General features: G+C 42.3%; 1 protein-coding gene across 2 annotated transcripts in view; it reads left to right on the top strand.

Moving 5' to 3' along the window:
- The window catches only part of LOC144692955 (uncharacterized), a 158234-nt gene extending 134587 nt beyond the window's left edge, over positions 1–23647 (top strand). The window contains exons 21-23 of one of the 2 annotated variants that reach the window (XR_013579432.1): positions 11464–11515; positions 20119–20366; positions 23482–23602. Coding sequence is in view for 1 of the 2 variants with exons in the window: in XM_078562135.1 (XP_078418261.1) it covers positions 11464–11515; positions 23482–23605 (176 nt within the window). In the remaining variant the exon portion in view is untranslated. Of the gene's footprint in view, positions 1–11463; positions 11516–20118; positions 20367–23481 lie in introns of both variants that reach the window. The other variant, XM_078562135.1, reaches the window with a different exon arrangement.
- The last annotated feature ends 3297 nt before the right edge of the window (positions 23648–26944 follow it).

Below are 26944 nucleotides of genomic sequence, written 5' to 3' on the forward strand. Positions count from 1 at the left end.
GAGATAGGCCAGAAGAAGCACACGAGGCAAGATATAAATTGAGGAAGTTAAAAGAACTAAAGCTAGACCAGCAGAAATAAGAGGTCCATGAGGGTCCTGTAAAGGTTAAAAAGGAGAGGAGAAATAGGCCAGTAATCTGTTTGGCGGACAGCTTCATGACAGAATTAAACAGGGACCAGGGAAGTTCCCAAACAGACCAAGAAGGAGCGAGGGTGATGATCCACTTAAAGAGCAACAAGGGAGTCTAGCAGGAGCTGAACATCCACCTGAGGGCAGTAGTGTTCCAGAGAATATGGGACAAGTTACAGGAACGCCCTTCCTAAACCAGAGGAAAAAGTAAGGAGAACCTACCCCAAAGCAGGCAATACTTGTGTAGATCACAAAGGGAATATCAGTGAAGCTCATGCAGGGATAACCACTGATGAGCAAAGAAAAAACAGATCAAGTTTTAAACCTCAACCAGCACTGTATTGATGGAAAAGTCACGGAAAGTAAAATGCCAGAGACAAAATCGGAATCCCTACAGGTGGTGAAAATCAAAATACAGCCCACTAACCGCCTAGTAATGAGATTTGTAAAAGTGGTGAGTTTGAGCAAATAAATTCATCGGTTACTGAGGTAAAGAGGGAAGTGTTGAGCCTGATGAGAACAGTCCGGCCCACCAGTCAAACAAATTTGCACATTGAAAGCCTTTGTGAAACAAAGCACGAAGACGGGGCCAGGGAGAAGCACAGAGTGCCCCTACAGGTAACCCAGAACAACTTGGCTGTTAGTAACAATCTGGGAATAACAGTCAGGTAAATGTCAAGAAACTATCATATTTTTCCAAATATTATTGTGGATATTTTAAAGCAGGCTTATGTGTGTGTCTATGGTTGTGTGTGTGTGTGGCTAATTTAATTAAACTAGAGACGATTAGACTGCAAGGTTTAAATTATCAAAAACATGAGGTGTAAAACAGGCATTTGAAATGGAGATGAGTAAAGCTAGGGTGAAGTCTCAGCAGAATGCAGTTTGTATTTTTAGATAAGTGGAGAAGTATTTGATTTTCAAAGGAACATGGAAGATGTTTACAACTGGCAAGATAAGTAAGGCAAAGTGATTATGTTTATTTTTCCCAAAAGTACTAGTTTTAATGATAATATGAAAGATTTTCATATTCTGGAAAAGTAAATTTTAAAGACAAGTTGAAACAATGGGATTTACAAATTAAAACTGGAGAAATGTATTTAAAGAAGGATGGAAGGCTGTGTGAGTTGTGGCCATGTGAGATCTTAAAAAGTGACTGTATGAAACAGACTTGGTGGGGGGAAAGCCTGTAGCCACCCTGCAAAAGTTTGCTGTTCCAGTAGCCAAAGTTGTGTTAAAAGCCTTTGGAAATCCACTGCCCAGTGGGTGCGTGTGGTAAAATTGCTGGATGACTTTATAAATGTGGAATCTATTTGGACTATTGCCTTAAAGGGTGTGTGTAGTTGGGAAACAAAAACAGAATTACCTGGAAAAACTCAGCAGGTCTGGCAGCATCGGCGGAGAAGAAATCAGTTAATGTTTCGAGCCTTCATGGCCCTTCGGCAGATCTGAAGCATAGTTAGAAGAAGGGAAAAATATAAATTGGTTTAAGGTGGGTGGGTGGGGGGGGGGGAGAGAGTCTGGTTAAGTAGAAATTTTGAGAACTATTATAACTGTGTAACTGTAATCCTGTGTGTGTTTAAGTTTGTTCTTTTGTTAATAAATGTTTTACTTTAATCTTTAAAACCTCTAAAGGTGGTAGTGGACTCATTACTTCTGACTTCAGTGCACAAGCCTTCTCGTAATAAATACAAATTGCAAAATCGTTGTGATAGCGTGGCCAAGTTTCCCTTGTGGATTTGGTCAGCCTGGCAAAAACCACCTGCCATATCATAACATAAACCAACCAAACACCTTAGTTGATACTTAATCCAGCACTGACAGCAAGGGACAGGTGCAGTATTGCTGACCAAACATGACCAATACCAGAGATAAAGCAACTTTAGAACCCTGATTCTAGCCTAATCTTTAAATGAATGCAGCCAACCACCTGAAAGGAAAAAAAAGAAGCAACGTACAAGCAGGTTATCCAGGGCCTAATGCAGTTTAGAGCCATCTGGGTATCAAGCCTGCAGTAGGGCAAAACGACTGCAATTCGACTAAGCGAGTGAATGGATGTGCATATGATTAGCTTTAATTCTCTCAAAATTTGACCATCTGTAAAGAAGTGCTCATTGAAATTCGCGTTTCATTCTCCATGAGCGGGAGGTGTCATGACGACAGGGAACTGACTGAGTGACAGCTACCTACAACTTCAGCAGCTAACCACAGACATATTGAACTGTTTAAAGAAGGCCTGTTTATATAAAAAAAATACAAGAAAAGGCACTGACCAAAAATGGATACCAGCAGTCACATGATGTCTGGTATTGTATGTGACTACTTTTCTGGAGAGTTACTATGTGGATTGCACTGCTCTAAGATGTTGCATGGAATTTCATACCTGGGGGGGTGTCAAGGTCCACGTCTAACAGGGACTGTTGAAAGCAAGGCATTAAAAATGCAAGGTGCTGGACATCTAATCCACCATAATTCTGTCAAGACAATAGGAACTGCTGCCTAGCCAGTTACACCCCACCAGACACTCAAAACCCCCTGTGGAGGACAAAATTACCCCACACCCTGTTGGTTCCTGCTAACTCCAAAATGTGTCAAAAGGTTTGAGATGAAAGATCAAAAAAATCATGATAACTTGGTCCACAACAATGACTGCAAGACAGGTAAATCGAATATCTCCCTGGGAAAATACAAGCAGGAAGTTTAAGAACTGGTTTTGCAAAGCCAGAAACAGAGAGAGAAATCATTCAAGTCATCTGAAAAAGAACCTCTGAAAACAGCAGTAAGGAATATCTCTCTCTCTCTCTCTCTCTCTCTCTCAAGCTAAGAGTGTCTCCAGCAAAGTGCAGTACCTGAACTTCAATTCGACTCCAGGATTTTAAAGGAAACCACCTCACCTCAAACAACTGCAATGCTCAACAAACTACGCCTCATGGACAAGCAAAAGAACTTAATCATATATTCTTTTGACTTTTATTTGGACTTTAACTTTCTCACTCCTGACATCTGTGCGTGTGTTGTCGCTTCTTTTATTATTTTTTCTCAGGTTTAGTAACTAATAAACATACTCTTTCTTTGGCTCATAATAAGGAGCCAACGAAACCAGGTTTTTTTTTAACAAATGAAAAATTTGGATTGGAAAAGACATTCACGGGGAAAATAAATTTTAAAAACCCCTTGTGATCAGGGGGAGCTGAAATAAAGGGAAGCCAATTCGCTCCTCAGTCAGTCGCAACACTATTTCCACCTCTGTAACGTCACCACCCCTCCCCCCATCACCCACACTCCCCCCATCCCAGCTCATCTGCTGCTGAAACCTTCATTCATATCAATGTTACCTCTGGACTAGACTTTTCCATCATTCCTGGCTGGCCTCCCACACCCTACCTTCTGTAAACTTGATGTCTTCCAAGTCTCTGCGCCTGTGCCTTTACATATACCAAGTTCAGTTTATCCATCACCCTTGTGCTCATTGACCTTTGTTAGCTCCCAGTCAAGCATCATCTTGATTTTAAAATTCTCACCCTCATTTTCAAATCCGTCAATAGCCTTGTCCTTCTCTATCCCTATAATCAACTCCAGCGTCACAACTCAGAGATATCTGCGCTCATCTGATTCTGGCCTCTTGAGCATCCCTGATTTTAATTGCTCCATGATTGGTGGCCATGCCTTCAGCTACCAAAGCCCTAAGCTCTGGAATTTTCTTCCTGAACCTCTCCTCCTCTCTACCTCGCTTTTCTCTTTTAAGACATTCCTTAAAACTTACCTCTTTGACCAAACTTTTGGTCATCTGCCCTAATATCTCCTTATGTGGCTTGATATCAAATTTTGCTTTGTAATATTCCAGTGGGAGCACCTTGGGATGTTTTATTTATGCTAAAGGTGCTATATAAATACAAGTTGTTGACAATTGCTCAGCAGAATGGTGGCTTATTCATTCAGTGTACTGATTCATCAGCTCAGGGCGATAAGTAGTACTCAGCAGGATGTTTTTGCCTTTGTTTGGCCTGATGCTATGAGAATTCATGGGGTCCCTAGTCAATGTTCAGGACTCCAGGACCAATCCTTCCTGACCGTATACCAGTATACCACCACATCTGCTCTGCCCATGGGACAGGACACATCCAGGAATGGTGATAGAGGAACCTGGGATGTCGGCTGAAAGGTATGATTCTATGAGTATGACTATGTCATGCTCTTGCTTGATTAGTCTGTTGGACAGCTGTCCTAATTTTAGCAGAAGTCCTCAGATATAAGTGAGGCGGACTTTGCAGGGTTCACTGAGCTTGGAGTGGCTTTGTTGTGTCTGATGTCTAGGTTGATACAGGAAGTCAACCTGGTTTATACTCTTAGTTTTTTGATAGAACAGAATTGCTTTCTCAGCCATTTGAGTCAACCACATTACTGTGGGTCTGGGCTTGTATATAGACCAGACTTGAAAAGAACATCAGGTTTCATTCCTTAAAGGAAACTAGTGAACCAGATGGATTTTACTGGTAGTTTCATGACCACTTTTAATGATACTAGCTTTTCATTCCAGACTTATTTAATTAAATGAATTTCCATTCCTCAGCTGCCATGGGAGGGCTGGGGGAAGGGAACAGGGGGGTTGGATTTGAACTCCTGTTTCTCAATCATTAATCTAGTGTTCTGGATTACAATTACATTACCACTATGCCACCGTGCCCTGAGCTGAAATAGAAGACCAGCCATGATCATAATGAAAGGCAGCTGGAGCAGGTTTTATGGGCTGAGTGGCCTATTTCTGCTCCTGTTTCTTATACTGATTAAGTATATATGTGTTTTCTAACTTGTGATGCAAGAGTATGGGTGAAAAATTGAGCTCATGGGTGCACATTTTTTGGGCACCACAATTGCCGTTAGAGCTCCAACATGACGTGTGCACATTTGTGGGGTGAATCGCAATAGACATCTTATTGGTTAGGGTGTTGATGTGTGCACAAGGAATGTCCATCGGATGTATGAAGAGCAGGCGAGTCATGATATTAATTCGTGTACAATGCTGATTTGACACCAGCGGTGCCATTTTGGCACCCAAAGATCTGGCTAATGTGCTGTCTTAGCCTCTCGTAGCTGAATACATATTCAGCAGTAAGGATGCCCCACCAATGTTAGTTAAAGGAATCATCAGCTACCTGCACGTTATTTGCTTGTTGATGTCTTCTGGCCATTGCTATGGTCTTACAAGTATTTGGTACATTCAATAGTTTCAGGTTGAAGGCGTCTACAGGAAATGATGTTGCAGGTGCTGAAGGACTTTATCCTGACTTCAAGGCTTCTGCACATGGATGCTCGAGTCAGCATTTTCCTTGGAATACAGCATAACTTGAAGCATGAACAGAAGCCACACATAGCAGGACAAGCTGCTGGGAGAGGGAGGAGTCATTGACTAAAGATTATAAATAGATGATGCCCAAGTACTGATCCTTGTGGTACCCCATGAGTTACATCCTGCCAAGCCAAAAGTGACTTGTTTATTCCTATTCTCTGCTTCTTGTCCGTTAATCAGTCCTCAATCCATGTTAATATGTTATCTCCAATCCAGTGAGCCTTGATTTTGTGTAATAATGTACGCCTCTGTAATATGAGGGACAAAGTGCCCTCATCTGTGTTCCAAATTTCTAAGTTTCTATATGGGTTACAAATAATCTCAGCAGGCCTAGCTAATTGGCATTATTATCTGTCCTCTGATCAGGCACAGCAAGTACCTGCTATGTATCTTTTTTCTCATCCAATGTTGTTACTGCGTGTTACTGTGAGTGCTTTGGTGTGCATCTTGAAGATTTTCTTTGCACTCTGAAACAAAGTCTTGCAGGCACTCAATGCAAAATTATGGAAACTAGCCATTTTCATATTACAAACTATTGAAGATGTTCACTTTCTCCTTATTTGTGTAAAACTACGAACCCCTTCTTCCCTCTCCCTAATTCTCTTCTCTCCTTTTACCACACCACAGTGTGCCCTGTAGAGCAAGCAAGTAATCTGGTTCATCGACACTTTTTCAATAGGCTTGTAGGAGGTATGCATGAGAACACCTTGAGATAACCCTTCTAGTTTTGATCCCCATTCTCGTTCCTCTTCACCATACTTCCTACGGGAATATAGTTAAGATCCTGTTCTTTCTACCACTTCATGGTGTCATCTGTTTGCATTCCAGTAACTAAGTTACTGCCCTCGTTTCATATGACTATTTGATGCCCTAGGTGAAAATGGAGGGGGCTTTTTAATGACTTGAAATAATTTCAGAAAGAAAATGAAAGGACAGCTTCAACTAAACTTCTGGTAAGTATATGCACAAGTATGTGTACTTTGGGAATCCCAAAGGTGTGTTTCGTTTTCGTTTATTTCAGTGCTTGAACTGTCAAAATTCATTTCAGAATCTCAGTTACAGCAAAATGCAATTTTTGTTTTGATTACAGGCTCCTGTCCAAAAGAAGTGGTTGCTTTCAACCCTCCACTGTGTTGTGGCACAACTCTTTCTATACCCTTTGTAATTATGTACATGATCCTCAGTTTTGCGTTCTTTAATCAGGATGAAATGGTAGAGCTCGATGCAGATGATCTGTGAAAGTGACTTGATAATCTTCTACTAATGTTCTTTGCATCATAAATTAGTTAAAGGAGCTCTATTGGAGTTCCATGTGTTAATGTGTCAGAGGATATGGGTTTCCTTTGACCCCAATACGTTCCTTTCCAACATCCATCCTGGCATTCAAATCCATATTTCCCCACCTGAGGGATGATCTAATGTTGGAAGGTAGGGAAATCAGCAAACAACAGAGTGTCATCAGGTTGTCGAACGTCCCCGTTTGTCCTCTTTCCCCGCAGTCCAAGATGCACGGACTTAGAGACTCCAGCAGAAAGAAATAGCAAGATTTTTTACACCTGTAAACAGTACACCAACTGTTTAGAAAGGATGGGCCAATGATCTTTCTACCCCAGTTCTACCAAAGCTGCTGTGAAGTCAGTTGCTATGAGTTTTCACAGCATATTCTGTTAATGAGCTTTCCTTCCACTTGGGTGGCATTTGATGCCTTTCTACCTTAGCCTGACTGAAATTGGAACTCAATGGATTGAAGAACAAAGTTGCATCTCAGTATGTCAATTACTGCCAAATCTGACCAGTTGCATCTCTGGTTCTTCACATGGTTATATCAACTACAGCCTCTGCTGCTTATTGTATTTTCTTACTATTATTCACATTGTGAATCTACGTTTGATGCACACCCATCTATAGCGTCATGTACATTTGATAGCATTTACCTTTTATATTTGACGTCCAAAGTTCAGTAACTTCTGGTCATTGGACTGAAATTTAAATGTTGAGAGAGCTTTTGTTTGCTCTTGTCAAAGAACTAAGACATATTTTCAAAAGCATTGTCATAGGCTGGATTTATTAATGTTATAGAAATGCAGAGGCAGTAAGTTTTAACAATATTAAGTTTGTTTCAAAAGTAAAAATGTTATTAAAACAAATTACAGAACAAAAGTTGGGGAGTTCTCGCTATAAACATCTTTTATTTAAAAAGAAATGCAACAAAGAATTAACGACAGTGTTTATTTCCTTTTTTGTGTCTGTGTGTAATTTATGGTCCTCAAGTTGAGGGAAGGTGGTATTAGGGAATTGGGGCATTAATCATATTGAGCAACCTCTGTCAGTGTTAGGCACTCCAGATTTGATGTGACAGGATAAGAAGCAAAACCTCTGCAGAACCATCTATGCGACCAGTGTGCCATTTTTACCATTGCTCACTCCAGTTAGATTCAGGACAGTTGATGCTGTGGGCCTATGTCCACTAAAAACTGTTGACATTGTATAAATCCATTTCTCTTTAGGATTGATACCACTGTCAGAGGAAGCAGGCTATCATCTAATCGATCTGAATTGCAGTTCCGTCGTCTTGTCTTGGCAGTGCCATGGAAACACAGAGGGAGCAACATTACAAATTGCTGCAACAGCGGGAAGGCACCACTTTGACTTTCAATGTAACGTTAAAGTTTGTCATGCTCATTCAATGTGATGATTCACATGGAGCCAACTTAACTGAAACCATTTTGTTCCAATATAATTCAGTATGCTCGCCAGTGCTATCGCTATAAATTTAGTCCTAACCTTCTCCAGGCGCACGTGTAACTTTTTTTTACATGAGTCAGTTGGCAGAAGGCAATAATATTAATCCAATGTAAATGGATAATAAAAGCAAAAGTACTTTGGTGTTTGGAATGAGGACATTGTGTTGAAACAACTTGCTAATGGACACTCTACACCCGTGGTGCCAGCTTACTTTTTTTCTTTTTGAAGAGTGCTGGGCTGTGTTCCAACTTGCCATCTTTTTCCATTTCCAGTTTAGACCTACCTTATCCTCTGCCACCTTAGGTATTCACAATTTCTCTAAATCACTTAAATGACTCATTCATTTATTTTATCATTCTTTTACCTATCATCTCTTGTTAGTATCAGTTCAGCCGTTTAACTGCATCCTGTCTTCCATTTAAGAGCTTTACATATCATTCTACATCATCCTTGCCTTTTTCTGTTCCTATGACGTACTATTCGTTTAATGTTTTCCAATCTGATGGAAGAGTCTACACCTGAAAGTAACTTGTCTGTTCTCTCCACAGATGTTGACTGAGCTGCCAAGTGTCCAGGACTTTCTGTTTTTCTTGTCGTTTTCCCAATATTTGCTGGTCTCGTTTTTGCTTTTTGTTCAAAGTACTTTTGTCTACTGTGTTAAGTTCCAAATACCCTTTGCAAACTATACTGGTGTGCCTCACCCCCAACAACCTTGAATGTGGATGGAAAAGTTGAACAATTTTGAAGTTTCAAATTCTAAACCAGAAATTGTGTAAAAACTCACTTTTGCCAACGCTGAGGAATCAGCCAATTTGTAGAAGCTCCTCAATGCTTGCAATTCACATGAAAAATGTAAATATAACTTTCTAAATTTGAATTTCCCCTGTGAAGCACATGCATTGCAAAAGTGTTTGCAAATCATGGTACTGGTGAGTAGTGACAATGCTGTGAAAGTTATTTGTAAAACCTGTGAATTGCAATATAATTTCATTTCAATTTTCAAAATTTTCAAATTTCAATTTTCAAAAAATTGTTCAGTGTTCACTTCATAAATTGAACATTTCAGCTGGAAACAGTAGGAGTTTTTGTTTTGCATTTTATGAAGATGAAAAGTGATAGAGTTGAACTAAATATTTCTTTGCAGATTTTTAAACTGTAAACCAAATTGTTTTTTAAAAAATTTAAAAGCCAGAAGTTAGTGGAAGTGACTGACGGTGGAAGGGGCATTGGGCCTTGATGGCATGCACCCTAGAATGTTGAAGCACATCAGCAAGGAAATAGCAGAGTCTCTATTCTCAATCCTTCAAACATCCTTAGCTATAAGTTATACCACAGTACTATCAATGTAACAAATGTATTTAACATGGGAAAAGGAAGTAAGCTGGACACCTATAAATCAGTTGGCCCAAGCTGAATATAAGACATGACACACTTGGAAAGACGGGGGTTAATTAAGGAAAAAGATAAATCGTGTCTGACAATTTTTAGTTTGAGAAAGTATCGTGAATAAATAATGAGAAATGCTTTGGTTGTTGTGTGTGAATTTTCATAAGGTGTTTAATAAGGCACCACAAGAGACTTTTTGATTAGTAATTAAGGCACTGTATTAGAAGTATGTGACAGCATTGACTGGAAGCAGGCTAAAGGACACAATACAGAGTCTTGGTTAATCGATATTTTTCAGACTAGAGAGACGTAAAAAGTGGTATTATCAAATGTCAGCGTTGGACCTCTTCTCAATTGACCTATACTCAGATAATGCTGTGCGCAGCTATGCAGCAGCCAGGAAGGTACTGTGCAGGCTCTGTTATAGGTTAGATACCACGCTAAAAATTTAAAGGGCATCACACATTCAGAAAACTGGTTGTACACAACAATAAAATTTTACAGGAAACATTTGAAGGCACAATAACAAATTTTGCCGACGACAAAAATGGAGAACATGATTAACTGCGAAGAGCATGTGGGCTAGTTGATTGGGCAGTCAAATGTTGGATAAAATACAATGCTTAGAAATATGAGGGGATACATTTTGGAAGGCAGGATAGGTAATAAAATATACACTAAATGATAAACCTTTAAAGGGAGTAGAACAGAGAGACTTAACGGCTCACATACACAATCTTTAAGTGTGGGTGGACTAGTTGATGAAGTCATAAACAATAATCAAATGAGGGCAAAGAGTACATAAGCAAAGAGGTAACTCAAAACCTATACAAATCACTTTTTAATCGCAGTTAGAATATTGTTCCCAGTTTTGGGCACCCTGCTTGAAATATGAGATTTACTAAGGTAACAGGCATGAGAGGGTTAGAAGAAGCTAAAGAAAGTGGTACTCTTTTCTTTAAAGGATAAAGAGCTGTTCAGAATTATGAAGGAATGTGGCTTGATAAATTAGGAAAAACTAATTCTTCTGGTCATTAGCTAGGCAGCTAAATTTGTCATCATCAAGGGGATGAAGGAATAACAGGAAATTTTATTACGCAGAGGACTGTTAGGATTAAATGTCATACCAGAAATAATAACAAAGCCAGAGTCCATGAGAACTTTTAAAAAGAAGTGGATAAATATTTAAAAAGTGAAAAAAATAAAAAGAGAAAGGAATGTCTTTCTGTGATATAAAGTTGAGTTTTCTCGTAAGTTTCTGGTTTTTTTTAGCTTTAGAGTTATGGGGAGGTGCCCAGTGGAGGCCATTTAGTACGCTGCAGGGGCAGAAGGGTGTTTACCCTCAACATTATACAAACATATGAAAAAAGGCAGACAGGAAGAGACCTACTGCTCCATCCCCTCTCATATAATTGTGATAGCTTGTGCATCATAATACAGACATTTTCCACTCCACCGGGAAGTCATGTGACCTCCCAGCATAGGTGAAAAACCGGAAAAAAGCCCAGGTTAATTAGGGGGAAACCCCTGGTGAAATGCTTCTTGATCCCCTTAGGCAATCAGAGCTATTTCAGGGGACTGATTAATATTATAATGTGCCTATATCAAATACTAAGAGACCCCCATTCCAGCCAAAGACAGGTCCAACCCTATCAACTTATCCTATTCAATAGTCTAAGAGGCATCAAGAGAGCTCTTTAGGGCATTGGTTGGCTAAGTTTTACAGAGGGTGCCAAAGAAAGGGCAGAGGGAGAAGAAAAGCTTAAGATTATTTTTAAATTTGACTTCTATAGACAGTGAATTATGACAACAAAATTATGTAAAATCTTATCGCATTTACAAATCTGTCTTCTTAGGTGATGTGGAGTCAGAGAGCAGACATCATGGAACATGGAAGATGAAATGGAGGTAGGTGGTATAGCCAGATCTATCTTCAGGAAGTGTGACCCAGGATATTGGAAGTGAATGAAAATTATTACACTGCTTTATTCTCTCCTCCCCTCATACTGGGAGTGAAATTGACAGTGATAGACCTCCTTGTCACCATATAAATTTGTTCCATTTGAACAAAAATGCATGGTCAGGTGCATATCCTGTTTACTGGAAATATTCCAACACAAACTGTAAACTAAATGAGCACACCCATTCTATCGAACAGCAGCACGTACATGTGTACGCACACACATGTACGCACAAACGCACACACACAACTTATGTTAATAAGTTAATGCCAAAGTAAATGACTCCATTTTACACTTGTGTCTCATTTTTAAAAAGGAATTGGTTTATGGGAGCCTTTAGCACATACCAATGTTAGGTTACAAACAGCGGAGACACATTGGATCAGACCTCAACCCACTCCTGAACTTCTAACCTCAGTGCACAAAAGGGTACAGGAAAAGCAGTTAAGATGACCCCACCAAGCTGCTGCTGCATATGTTTCAACATTCAACTAAAAGAACCAGTGGTTTGAGAGAAGTCTGTCTGCTCTGTCCTCTTTGTTACACAGATACGGCAGGAGGGGGAGGCTGCCTGCTGTGAGTAAAGAGAATGTGTGCTCTTTGTTGCAGTATAAGATTGCCTCAATGTAATTAAGACACCAATATCCCATGGCAGACATTGATGGAATAGTAGAAAATACCCATGGCTTCCCCCCTTTGCCCCCGCCCCCTCTTGCCCATCCGCCAAACTGAGTTCTTGATCTTAGGTGTAATGGTACAATAAAGAGGTGTTTAAAGTCATGAATGGTTTCGACAGGAAAAATAACGGAAACCAGTCTACAGTGGCAGAAGGGTCATTATCCAAAGAAAACAGATTTAAGGAGATCACCAAAAAGAACCAGATGTGACATATGCAAATATTTTTAAAATCAAAATTATGATCTGGAATGCACTGCCTGAAAGGGTGGTGGAAGCAGATTTAAAATAGAATTGGATAAATACTTGAAGGAAAAAAAATGCAGGGCTATGTGGAAAGAGCAAGGAAATAGAATGGTCTCCTTCTGTGCTGTTTCACTCCATGATTGTATGAAGCCTACCAGGTGGAACCCAGGAACTTCTCCATAGCAAGAGTCAGAAAATTACAAGAGATGCTGTCTTGCACCTCACAAAAGAACAGACCAGGATTGGCAGGGGATGAAAGCAAATTGCTTCCCAATCCTTTGGTCACCACAGTGTATAACTTGGGATGGTAAAGGATTTTTTGACTAAAGTATTAAAATTCTATGCAAGGTAGTGTGAATAACCCTTTTACTGATGTTTATGAAATACAGTAATAGAGAAATCCCAGTGATATCAAAGGGAATTGGTTGGTTAATACACAGTTGTGGTCTTCAACAAGAACCAACTTCTTAATCGAGATGGGACATGCAACATTCATCCTATTTAACAGGATCCATTTTATAGCCTATGTAATGGATATTGCACCCCAGAGGATGGAAACATACACATATGCAGATTATAAATTTTTTTATAAGAGTAATTAAATGCAAATAGTTTCTTTATAAGGTCACAGTAATATGTGCAGTTGTAAATCCAATCCCCTGCCCTCCCCACCTCCCCTGTCATGAACCAGCGATACAAGGCACATGGTCCCCGATGACAGAAAGCAACAGCAGACTCAAAACACTAGCGGCGGGTTTTTCTGCACCTGCCCGCTGCTGCGATCTTCCAGTCCCGCCACAAGTCAATGGACTTCTGGCTGGGGTGCCGTCTCGCCCGCAGCAGGTCCCGCCTGTGATGGGGCCGGAAAATCCTGCCCTAAGGCAAGTGCTCAAAATTGCAATTGATAGATTTTTGTTAGGCAAGGATATTAAGGGTTACATATCCAAGGTGGGTAGCTGGGGTTAAGATACATGATAAGGTAAAACATGATCTAATTGAAGAATGGAACAGGCTCGAGAGGCTAAACGATCTACCCCCGTTCTTATGTAGCACTCCTGGATGTCCACGGCATTATTCTCTGTAATTTGCACTGAATGTTGGGCATTATTTTGTCATTCATCTGTTGATTTTGAGATCAGATCTTGTGTGTAAACATCCCAATTTTAATTACAACCTGCATATTGTGCTTAAAAGAAACCCAGTATAAAAACAAACACTTTGAAAGCTCAGTGTAACTAAAAGCTAATTCTGTACTCTGCAATGTGAAATAAAAAAATTCTAGAAAAAGTGTAACCTGTTGTTTCTTAATCTGCAAACATTGAGTTCTGTGGTGCCTCAATGACCTCAAAGAACTAATGTCATTCAGAGTGACCAGTACCAGTTTTTAGAGTCCAGCTGCTGGTACACATTGGGCCTGTGTAAGATAATGGTCCTGCAGAAATGAAGTATTTCGAGTGCAGCAGACCTCCATAAATGTAGTTATTTGTTATAATTCTCTTGAAATTGTTATGGCTGTACATTGCCATCTGGAGGATGTGGTGAGGAGTGGCCAATCATTTCTGCTCCACAGCAGAAGTTTAAAAAAGGAACTGAAAAATGGGGCCGCTTCCACTGCTCTTTCACAACTTCTAACATAGTGCCTATGGAATGTGGTCACTTGGTTCTGATATGGTGTAATGTGGTAGGAAACTGCAACGGTATATTTTTTTAAATTACATGATGCGCCTGTACTTGCTTGCCATGGATTTTACGGTAATTGTTTTTTAAAGAAGAAACTCTTGGTGGAATTTGCCCTTTATGGGAGTTGCTGCGTGAAGCCTGTTGGCCAGTTCAAGAGTGACACTCACATGGGAAAGATCGCCCTTTCCGCCTACACACACAAATTGTCAACAGCTGTAAAGAAGAGGAGGAACTAAAAAATTGCACCACGGCCGAAAAAGAACTATATATTTGGAGGGCATTATAGAGAACCACCAGACATGGCCCAGTGGTGTGGTAATTATCGTACTGAACCAATAACCTAAAGGCCTGGACTTGAGTTAAAAGCCTACCACGGCAGTTTGACAAATCTTTTCCAAAACATGACCTGAGAATAAAGAGCTGGTGTCAGTCAAAGTGACCATGAAACTGTGAGGTTGTAGTAAAAATCCAATTTAAGAAAAGTTGCCATCCTTACCAGTCTGACCAATGTGTGACTCCAGTCCAACGTCAATGTGGTTGATTCTTGAGTGCCACTCAGAGGTGGCTCAGCAAACCTTTCAGTTGAATCAGCACCTTGTCAAGGCAACCAGGGATGGACAATAAATGCTGGCCTTGCCATTAATGTCCAATTCCCCAGAATTAATGGAAGTAGTTTTGGGTGTCACCATGGGGACATCCTGAGGTATATCGCAGTTCTTGGTTAAGAATCTGACTTTCCTCATCATCAAAGAAGAATTGTTTCGGTTAAAAAAAATGCTAGTTGAATTAAAAAAAAAAATCAGGCTTCTACACCTCTAAGCTGCAGTGAAGCTGGAAATTGTGCCATTGTCGATTGAATTATTCTTATGGAATGTGGATTTAAAACCTTTGTTCCATCAATATCTTTAAAATAAAACGGAAGGCAGTAGCACAGTGGCAATGTCACTGAACTACTAATCAAGAGGCCCAGGCTAATGCTCCCAAATCTGGCAGAATTTAAAATTCAATGATTAAACCTGGAATTAAAAGCTAGTCTCAGTAATGGTGACCATGAAACCACTTGATTGTTGTAAAAACCCATCTCGTTCACTAATGCCCTTCAGAAAGGAAATCTGTCGTCCTCATTTGTGACTCCAGACCCACAGCAATGTAGTTGACTCTTAAGTGCCTTTTGAAATAGCCTAGCAAGCCATTCAGTTGTACCAAAACCGCTACAGAAAAGTCAAAAAGGAATGAAACTGGACAGACCACCCGGCATCAACCTAGGCACTGAAAACGACAAGGGTACACCCAGCCCCGTTGATCCTGCAAAGCCCTCTTTACTAACATATGGGGGCTTGTGCCAGAATTGGGATAGCTGTCCCACAAACTAATCAAGCAACAACCTGACGTCATACTCACTGATTCATAACTTACCATGTCCCAGACACCACCATCACCATCCCGGTGAGACAGGACATACCAGAGGTGGCAGCACAGTGGCATACAGTCAGGAAGGAGTTGTTGCCCTGGGAGTCTTCAATATTGAATCCGGACCACATGAAGCCTCATGGCATCAGGTCAAACATGGGGAAAGAAACCTCCTGCTGATTACCTCCTACTGCCCCCCCTCAAATGATGAAAAAGTACTCCTCCATGTTGAACACCAATTGGAAGAAGCACTGAGGGTGGCAAGGGCATAAAATGTGCTCTGGGTGGGGGACTTCAATGTCCATCACCGAGAGTGGCAAAGTAGCACCACTTCTGACAGAGCTGTCTGAGTCCTAAAGGACATAGCTGCTAGGCTGGGTCTGTGGCAGGAGATGAGGGAGGGAAGAGGGAAAAAAACTTATTGACCTTGCCCTCACCAACCTACCTGTTACAAATGCCTATGATAGTATTGGTAGGAGTGACCACTGCACATCCCTTGTGGAGATGAATAACTCTATTCACATTGAGGATACCCTCCACCATGTTGTCTGGCACTACCACTTTTGCTAAATTGGATAGATTTCAAACAGATCTAGCTACTCAAAACTGGGCATCCATGAGGCGCTGAGAGCCATCAGCAGCAGCAGAATTGTATAATGTTGCAGGACAGAAAATTGAACTGAAGCGTGCAGGATGGCATGCCAGGAGCAGCACCAGGCATACCTAAAAATGAGGTGTCAACCTGGTGAAGATAACACACAGGACTACTTGCATGCCAAACAGCGTAAGCAGCATGCGACGGACAGAGCTAAGCGATCCCACAACCAACAGATCAAATCTAAGCTCTGCAGTCCTGCCACATTCAGTCTTGAATGGCGGTGAGCAATTAAGTAACTAACCGGAGGAAGAGACTCCACAAAAATACCCACCCTCAATGATGGGGGAGACCAGCACATCAGTAGAAAAGACAAGGCTGAAGCATTTGCAACCATCTTCAGCCAGAAGTGCCAAGTGGATGATCCATCTCGGCCTCCTCCTTTGGTCCCCATCTAATGATGACCAGGAAATCATTGTCCATTGTTGTAAAAATCCATCTGATTCACTAATGCCCTTTGGCGAAGGAAATCTGCTGTCCTTACCTGGTCTGGCCTACATCTGACTCCAGGCCCACAGCAATATGGTTGACTCTTAAATGCCCTCTGAGCAAGGGCAATTTGGGTTGGGCGGTAAATCCTTGCCTAGCTAGCGATGCCCACATCCCATGAATGAATGTAAAAATAAAAGCACCACAGATGCCAGCCTTCAGCCAATTTGATTCATCCTACGTGATATCAAGAAACGGTTGAAGGCACTGGATATTGCAAAGGCTATTTACTGAAGACCTATCCTCTAGAACTAGCCATGCTTCTAGTCGAGCTATTGTAGTACAGCTAACATACTGGTATCTATCTGGCAAAGTAGAAAATTGCCCAGGTTTTGTCTTGTCCACAAAGAGCAGGACAAATCCAGCCCAGCCAATCATCAACACAAAGACAGAAAATGCTGGAAAAACTCAGCAGCTCTGACAGCATCCGTGGAGAGAGAACCAGCCAATTACCACCCCATCAGTCCGCTTTCAATCATCAGCAAAGTGATGGAAGGCGTCATTGACAGTGCTATCGAAAGACACTTACTCAGCAATAACCTGCTCACTGATCTTCAGTTTGGGTTCCATAAATACAAACATACGAATTAGGAGCAGGAATAGACCACTCGCCCCTTCAAAGCTGCTTCACCATTCAATTAGACCAAGGCTGATCTGACTGTAACCTCCCACCTTCTCTCCACCCCCCACCCCAGTAACCCTTCACCCCCTTGTTAATCAAGAATCTATCTACCTTTGTCTTGAAAATATTCAAAGTCTCAGCTTCCACTGCCTTTTGAGGAAGAGATTTCCAAAGACTCACTACCCTCTGAGAGAAAAAAAATTCTTCTCATCTCTGTCTTAAATGGGTGACCACTTATTTTTAAACAGTGACACCTAATTCTAGATCCTCCTACAAGAGGAAACACTCTCTCCTCATCGACCCTGCCAAGACACCTCAGGATCTTATATGTTCAAATCAAGTTACCTCTGACTCTTCTAAATGCCAGTGGATGCAAGCCTAGCCTGTCCAATCTTTCCTCATAAGATAACGTTCCCATGCCTGGTATTTGTTTAGTAAACTTTCTCTGAACTTCTAATGCATTTACATCCTTCCTTAAATAAGGAGACCAATACTGTGCACAATACCCCAGATGTGGTCTCACCAGTGTCCTGTATAACTGAAGCATAACCTTCCTACGTTTGAATTCAATTCCCCTCATAATAACCAATAACATTCTATTAACTTTCCTAATTACTTACTTTACCCACATCAAGTAGGACTACTCAGCTCCTGACCTCATTACAGCATTGGTTCAAACATGGACAAAAGAGCTGAACTCGAGATGAGGTGAGTGACTGTCCTTGACTGAGTGTGACATTAGAAAGCCCTAGTAAAACTGGAGTCAATGGGAATCAGGGAAAATTCTCCACTGGTTGGAGTCATACCTATCAAAAAAAAAGATAGTTGCAGTTGTTGGAGGTCAATCACCCCAGCCCCAGATCATTGCTTTAGGAGTTTCCCAGGGTAGTATCCTAGGCCCAACCATCTTCAGCTGCTTCATCAATGACCCTCTCTCCGTCATAAGCTCAGAAGTGGGGATGCCTGCTGATGATTGCACAATGTTCAGCACCATTTGGGACTCCTCACGCACTGAAGCAGTCCGTGTCCATATTCGGCAAGACCGGGACAACATTCAAGCTTGGGCTGATGGATGGCAAGTAACATTCACGCCACACAAGCGCCAAGAATGATCATCTTTAACAATAGAGAATCAAACCATCTCTCCTTGATATTCAAAGATATTCCCATCGCTAAATCCTCCACTATCAACATCCTGGAGATTACCATAGACCAGAAACTGAACTCGTCCAGCCATATAGATAAAGTGGCTACAAGAGTAGGTCAGAGGCTGGGAATTCTGTGGCGAGTAACTCGCCTCTTGTCTCCCCAAAGTCTGACCACCATCTCCAAGGCACAGGTCAGGAGTGTGATGGAATACACTTCACTTGCCTGGATGAGTACAGCTCCAACAACACTCAAAAAGCTTGACACCATCCAGTCCAAAGCAGCCCACTAGATTGGCACCCCATCCACTACCTTAAACATTCACTCCTTCCACCACCGATGCACAGTGGCAGCAGTGTGTACCGCTGCAGCAACTCACTAAGGCTTCTGCCACAGCACCTTCCAAACCATTGACCTCTACCACCTAGAAGGACAACAGCAGCAGATGCATGAGAACACTACCTCCTGCAAGTTCCCCTCCAAGCCATTCACCATCCTGCCTTGGAACTCTATCACTATTCCTTCACTGTCGCTGGCTCAAAATCCTGGAACTCCCTCCCTAACATCACTGTGGGTGTACCTACACCGCATGGACTGGTGCAGTTCAACAAGTTAGTTCACCACCACCTTCTCAAGGGCAGTTAAGGATGAGCAATAAATGGTGACCTAGTCAGCGATGCCCACATCCTGTGAATGAATTTTTTTAAATGCTCAAAGGAATTCACATGTAACCTTCATGAATATGGGAAATATTTCACAAGAATTACATCATCTATTTATAATCCTGACTTTATTTTCTATATAGGATAGTGGGATGATGTACTTGCTCCTGTACAGTTCAAGTTAGCCTCTTTCTCTAGTTAAAGAATATGGAAGTGTGATTAATCCACGCCCATTGATTGCAATGCATCCAAGGCACCAACTTTTTGCTACCTGCTTATTTCCATGATTTCTCTATGCAGCAGCACTCTCCACACTGTTCATTGCATTAGCAGGAGGCTCAATATAGTGAGTGCCTAGCACTACTTAAAGCTAACCTGCACTGTTGGAGGTGCTGAGATTATTGAGAATAGCGTGCTGTGCAAAAATTAACAATGACTGACCATTGAGAGAGTAGGCACCAAGGTTTTGGATTGGAGATCTTTTTCGAAGAGATGGAGTGATGCCCCTGTATTCTCACGGAGGCCAGAAACCCTCAAGACACATGTTCAGAAGGCAATGGCAGGAGACAATAGAGGTCAATACCAGGGGTATAGCTCCAAGAATGTGGATGTAGGAAGGAGTTTCATGACCTCATATGAGTGGTCAAGATTAGTGAATGCATCTTGAGGGACAAAACAGCCTACTCCTGCTCTTAATTCTTGTGAGTTGTGATATCTTACGGACCACACCACTAGCCTCAGCCATTGCTGAATTTAGCAACCCCCATTTCGTATTAACAATCTCTATGATTAAGAACTTGTATCTAACAGTGGTATGCTTCACATCACTCTCCCACACTTAACATTCTTGCAAGCCTCAAAACCATGTCACAGCTTGTACACACTGGCAGCTATTTAGCCATGACAGTCACATCGTCCAAACAGATTACACAACACTCACAGACTTGCTTCTCTGTCTCTCGCAGGACAAGGTGACCAACAAGAGGCAGCAGCAACTAACTGGAGGGGGAGAGGCATGTCTGCATGTTCTAACCCCCATGGAGAAAACGATGCTGGCCATTGTGGGAAGGGCTATTGCTGAGGCTGAGAGTCTGGCCCCAGTGGGGCTGAAGCCATTGAAAGTTACCTAATCCGCCTTCTCTCATCCCACTTCTCCCTCATCCCACTTCTCCCTCATCCCACAATCTCTCCTGACTGAGAAGCTGGTGATGGTGTAAGTGTGCACTTCTTACTTTCTCCCCTCACCACAACTCTACCCTTGCCCTTTTTCATTTCAAATAACCAAGAAATGAAACCTGTCCAGGCTGTGGAGCAAAAGTAAGAAGACAGTGAAATCAAAGCACAGTGACACTACATTTCACAATCACAGCCACCAGCTCAAATACTGACTCTTTAGTTTAGAGGATAGCCCAGAAGCGGAATCTGCACATGATGAGACACTGGGAACAAGGGTGCTGCAGCCAGGGGGCATCAAGCATAGATAGCACAGGTGCCAGCTTTCCAGAGGGTGAGATCTCACACTGACGGCGACTTTGATGGGGCAGGCTTCAAAAGAAGCCTGATTGAGCTACAAGTGCACTGGAAAGTTTGCATTCAGTTCTAAGGAACATGGAGGAGTTAAGCACCAACCCAGCCCAGCGTTTTGCACAAAGATTGGAGCACATTCTTTCCAACATAGAACGGGTGGTTACCTCCAGATGCACACCTCCGAAACCAACCACAATGAAGCATCTGATGTCGAATGCCTTAGATTCCATTGCAGCACAAACTGTTTCCATCAAAAGTCTGAGTGCTGCAAAGAAATCTCAGTCTGTTGCCGTACAAGCTCAGGCTTCTGCCATCATGGCTCTGGAAACCACTGCTCCAAAGGGTGTCAAGGCATTCCAGCAGACTGCTCTCTAACAGTGCACTAAGATTGCTGAGGAGCCACCCTGGGAGAATGGCAGTGGTTCCAAGGAGTACAAACACCCTTTCCTCTCTCAGGATGACAGCATTCGTGCTCCCCGCCCTGCCACTCCAACAGTGCTCTTGCTGCTGCCTGTCAGCCAGCCAACCCAACTGCTATTCAGAGACGGCAGACTGCAGCCAGGCCTTCTGGGGCCCAGAGTTGCTTGAAGTTATCCTCAAAGGCATCTTCAGCCTCCTCCTCCAAGGAAAGTCAGCAGCCTAGCTTCTACTAGCCATGCTGCAGCCATTGGTGTTGTTACCTCAAAGTTGATAGCACTAGGACAGGCACAAGGAAGAGGCACTAAGGGAATAAACAAAGGTGATTTTTGTATGAATTATTGCATCATTTAACTTACTAACTTGGAATTGGAATCTGTTTTTTGTGTTGGTTTTTATCTTTGCATTGTGGGAGGGACTGTGGGACTGCTGGTGAGCAGGAAATTGGGGCTGAGGTTATTGGTATCGCTCGTTACTTATTTTCTCCTAGAGTCTGGGCAGAACGGGTCTATATGTTGCAGCCCCTCTTCCTGTTCCTGTTCCTTGTCGTTGTCCTCCTCCTATCTGCTCCACATGCTGCTGCTCCTTAGCTACTCACCTGCAAGGACCTTTCCCTCATAAATATGCAGCAAGCAGCATACCAGGACAAACCTTGAGATCCACTAGGGTTTCTGCAGAGCGGGCCTGGCAGCAGAAGCGTTGCTTTGGGAAGCTAGTAAACTAATCTATAAGGTTCCTCGTGGCGGCATGGGTCTCGTAATGCTTCCTGTGCACTTCTGTGAGAGTAATGGGCTGGAATTGAAAGCCATGTTGTTATCAGCTGACCTTGTAGTCCAGTAGCCACCCTTCGGTTTGCTGTAATGGTTGAAATACAGCTGCCATAAAGCACTGATAGAGAAGGAAGGCGTCATAACTGCCTCCAGGATACCAGGTACTGACTTGCATGATTCCCTGCCTGCTGCACATTGAGGGAGTGGAATCCCCTTAGGTTCAGATCTGTGCCAGTGTTGACATGAGACACAGGCAAAACAGTAATGCATGCAATCAGTGGCATACTGCACCACGGGGAAGCCTGCAATCCTTGCAACCTTTTGTGCTTACTCAACCTTTTTGTCTCTGGCAAGATGGAATGAGGTGACCTTGTCTATCATTGCATGGAGACCCTTAATGCAGCAGTGTATTGAAACTGTGAGAGATCTTGCTTATATACCTAGCAGCAGTCTGGAAGGAGCAAGATGCAGAAAAGCTCAGATCCACGGATCCCTTCACGGCCACGGACAGTGCAGTCCTTGCACTGGTCAGAGGTTGAAGTTGTGGCCACAGCATTTGGCAGATTTCAGTCACTAACTCTTTGGTGAAGCACAGACATCTCAAACATTGGTAGTAACTGAAGTTCAGGTATGATAAATGCTCCTGAAACACCCTCTGTGGACATAGCCTCCTATTGAGAGCTTTTCTCACTTACTCCTCCCCACTCATTTTCCTTGTCATGTGCAGTGCTAGGCCACCCATGACTGGGAGCAGCTCTGCACAGAAACTTTTAGGTCAGCAGAAAAGTGCTTCAGCATCAGCTGCATCACTCCTTGAAGACAATTGAAACTTTAACCAGTTGTAGAAAGCAAAAAAAAAGGGTAGAATTATACCAACAAAAAAAAAGAATCCAGCATACAATATGTAAGTAGCTCATGAACCTATTAAATAGCATTGGTGGAGGGGTCCTTCATGCTTTTTAACATCCTGTTCAGATGCACCTGGCTAAGAGAGAGCATAGGCTGGTTAATGGAGCTCCAAATTGGCAGCGTTGCCGTCAAATCGGTGTTACATACTGATTGACGCCATGACATGCATGTTGCTGGTGGCTGTCAGGTAAGCATTTGCTAACACCTTTAAAAAGCTAGCGTTTGATGGACGTCCAATTGGAAGTGTCAGCACACATTGAATGACATTTTCGATACTTAAGGGGCCTCGTTGCACCCAAAGGATGGGCCCTTCGGGGCCCAATTTCAGCCCTGTTATTTAACTTGAAAACAAACACAACAATGTGTGGTAAAAATGCATATTTGGATTTAAATTAAATCACACAGAAGAATTGGAAAATGAGATAGCTAGTTATTGTTTTTAAAATATATCAGCGGCCAGTAATCAAAGTACATCAAGATCGGATGAATACTGTGCAATTAAAAAAAATACGTTTGCTAACTTCAGTACAGAACCTGTGCAAAGGCATAACAACCACTAGGTGGCAGATTGAACCACCTAATTGTTCATTGTTTCCTGTTATTCTTTGTTAGATACCTGTATCACATTGAAGGAACTAGATGTGTCAAAGTACTTGGGGTATTTACTTTCAATGCTAACTAGTGTTTTATTCTATACCTACACAGAAAGGGGAAGGAGGACTTTACTCTGCACTTTGCCCAAGACCCAGTAATGCCAGAGGCTGCAATAGATCGCAAAATTTATAACACCGTTGCATTCTCCAGAACATTCATCCTTCAATTTGATTGAAGAAAATATTAACATAAAATTTTAATGTAAACTAACATCTCTCTTACTGAGTTTTGTATATCCATTAAACCAAAACTGGCACTTTCATTGCATTTCACTTCAAGTTCTAAACTGTGCCAGTGAACAGAGCAATTGTCCATTGTAAGAATAAGTGTTGGTGACTTGCTGGAAACTTCAAAGTTAGACAGGTAGAGAGGCAGAACACTTTGAGAGATGCACATGCACCAACAGGAAATGCAAAGTCAGGTCTATCAACAGCTGTGAACAAGATAGGTTAAGGTTTTAAAATGTACACCTTTCATACATTTTTTCAGAAATTCAGAATACACGGGTGACTAAAGTTTAAGTTCTGGTGAGGAGAGAAGCTGGTGGAGTCTGGCCATTACTGAAAGTAAAATACCCTTTGCAACCAGCATAATTGATGCTTAAAATTCCCCATTCTTGTAGAGCGCAGTTTAAGTGTAAAATAGTTTTAGGTTCTCCAAAAATTGCTTTAACTCAAAGCTCAGACCTCCTATTGAACCTCCTATTAGTTCCTTTTCCTGAAAATATGTTCTTATTGTTTCTGACAGAATGGTAAGACAGACACTGTGAGGATTCACATAAGATACTTAATGTAGAGACTATATTAAAGGTAAAGTGGCAGCATAGATAGAGGGGAAAATCATGAAGAGTAGAATGTAAATGGATATTTTCAGTTAGGCAAGATATAGCTAGTGGCATGCCCAGGGAGCTGTGTTGGGACCTCTGGCTGTCTCTTGATTTTGGCTTGTTTGTATTGTGCATAATCTGAATCTGCTGACGGCACCACACTAAGCAGACATGGGAAATTGAGATCAAATGCAGGAGACAAGCAGGATGCTTATGCCAAAATTGGGAGTGCTGTCCCACAGACTAGTCAAGCAAAAGCCTAGCAAGTTTTACTCTCAGAATCATATCTTATAGACAATGTCCCAGACACCACCATCACCATCCCTGGATAAGTCCTGTCCCACCAGCAGGACAGACTCACCAAATGTGGCGGCACAGTGTGAGAGTGACTGCACTTGACATCAAGACATCATTTGACTGAGTGTCGCATCAAGGAGCCCTTGCAAAATTGGCGTCAATGTGAATCGGGGGGACAGCTTTCCACTGGTTGGAATAATACCTAGCACAAAGGAAAATGGTTGTGGTTGTTGGAGGTCAATCATCTCAGTCCCAGGACATCAATGCAGGAGTTCCTCAGGGCGGTGTCCTAGGCCCAACGATCTTTAGCTGCTTCATCAATGACCTTCCCTCCAACATAAGGTCAGAAATGGGGATGTCTGCTGATGATTGCACAATGTTCAGCACCATTTGAGATTCCTCAGGTACTGAAGCAGTCTGTGTACATATGCAGTAAGACCAGGACAACATTCAGGCTTGGGCTGATAAGTGGCAAGTAACATTCGCACCACACTAGTGCCAGGTAATGACCATTTCCAACCAGAGAGAATCCAACTATCTCCCCATGACATTGAATGGCATTACTATCACTGAATCTCCCACTATCAACATCCTGGGGGTTACCGTTGACCAGAAACTTAACTGGACCAGCCATATAAATACTGTGGCTACAAGAGCAGCTCAGAGGCCAGGAATTCTGTGGCAAGTAGCTCAAAGCTTGACTATCACCTATAAGGCACAAGTCAGGAGTTTGATGGAATACTCTCCACTTGCCTGGATGAGTGCAGCTTCAACAACACCCAAGAAGCTTGACACCAGCCAGGACAAAGCAGCCCACTTGATTGGCATCCCATTACCACCTTAAACATTCACTCCTACAATCACTGATGCACAGGGGCAGCAGTGCACATCATCTATAAGATCCACTGCAGCAACTCACCAAGGCTCCTTCAACAGCACCTTCCACACCTGCGACCACCTAGAAAGACAAGGACAGCAGATAGATGGGAACATCACCACCTACAAGTTCTCCTCCAAGCCACACACCGTCCTGACTTGGAACTATATCACCATTCCTTCACTGTCACTGGGTCGAAATCCTGGAACTCCCTTCCTAACAGCACTGTGGGTGTACCTACACCATATGGACTGCAACGGTTCAAGAAGGTGGCTCAGCACCACCTTTTCAACGGCAATTAGGGATGGGCAATAAATGCTGGCCCAGCCCGCGATGCCCAAATCCCATGAAAAGATGAAAAAACAACATAGGGAGTTTAGGAGAGTGGATTTCTATTTATCAGTTGTTTCTAAGTCTGAAGATTGTGGGTTCAAGTTCCACTTCAGGGACTTGAACACAAAATCTAAACTCGGACTTCAGTGCTGTACTGAGGGACTGCTACACTGTCAGGAATGTGCTCCTTGGATGAGATATTAAACCAGGGCCTCCTCGGCCCTGTCAGGTATATGAACCCCTGGCACAACACCAAGAAGAGCAGGTGAGTTTTCTCTGGTGTCCTGATCAATATTTATCTCTCAAACAGATTACCGAATTGTTTATTTAATTCATCCAGTTTTTGGAACTGCTTGCTGTGGTCATACTGGCTGCCACATTTCCTACATTTACAGCAATGCCTAGGCTTCAGAAAGTAATTAATTGGTTGTAAAACACTTTGGAATGGTCAGATTTGTGCAAGATGCTACATAAATGAAAGTCTTTCATTAGGTGTGGGTGACATCCAAGTAGGTGTTAGCAGCCAGATAAACCTTTGACACCCAATGTGCACCCAGTGGATGAAAGTGTGCGGAGACTCTGGACTGCCCTTAAGAAGAGCTGATCGTAAACCTACTACTTGCAATGTGTCATACTGTTGGCCACAAGCCAGTTGCATGTTCAGAGAACAGAACAATTGTATCTTTGGATCATTTAATGATTGGGTATATTGTGCCTGGATTGCTAAATACACAGACTGGCACCTTAAGGAAGTCAGCAACACTAAAACACAAAGTCATTCTGCAGTTGGGGGCCATTTTGCAGTGGAGGTGAAATGCAGGTAACAGAGGTCATCCATACACTTCCATGCTGAAGTGCAACCCTCTCATGCACAGATCTTGCCTGAATAGTTGTTAGGCATGTTGGGTCTTTATGCTCTGTGTTATGGCAGGAAGATCGGCAATGTTGGCCAAGCCTCATCGTGCTTCATTCTACCTATTCTTTTCTCTATGTAAGTGAAGAACAGAGGGCTTCCCTTAGGGAATTCTGCCTTTTCAGTGGATTTGCCTGATTATCTATTTGGTCCTCCTGAGATTTCTGTAAAGAGAAATAAAAACAGAAGATGCTGGAAAAACTCAGCAGGCCTGGCAACATCTGTGGAGAGAGAAATGGAGTTCATGTTTTGAGTCTTTATGACTCTT

This window comes from Cetorhinus maximus, chromosome 18 (assembly GCF_964194155.1).
Source record: "Cetorhinus maximus chromosome 18, sCetMax3.hap1.1, whole genome shotgun sequence".
NCBI classification, from domain to species: Eukaryota; Metazoa; Chordata; class Chondrichthyes; order Lamniformes; family Cetorhinidae; genus Cetorhinus; species Cetorhinus maximus.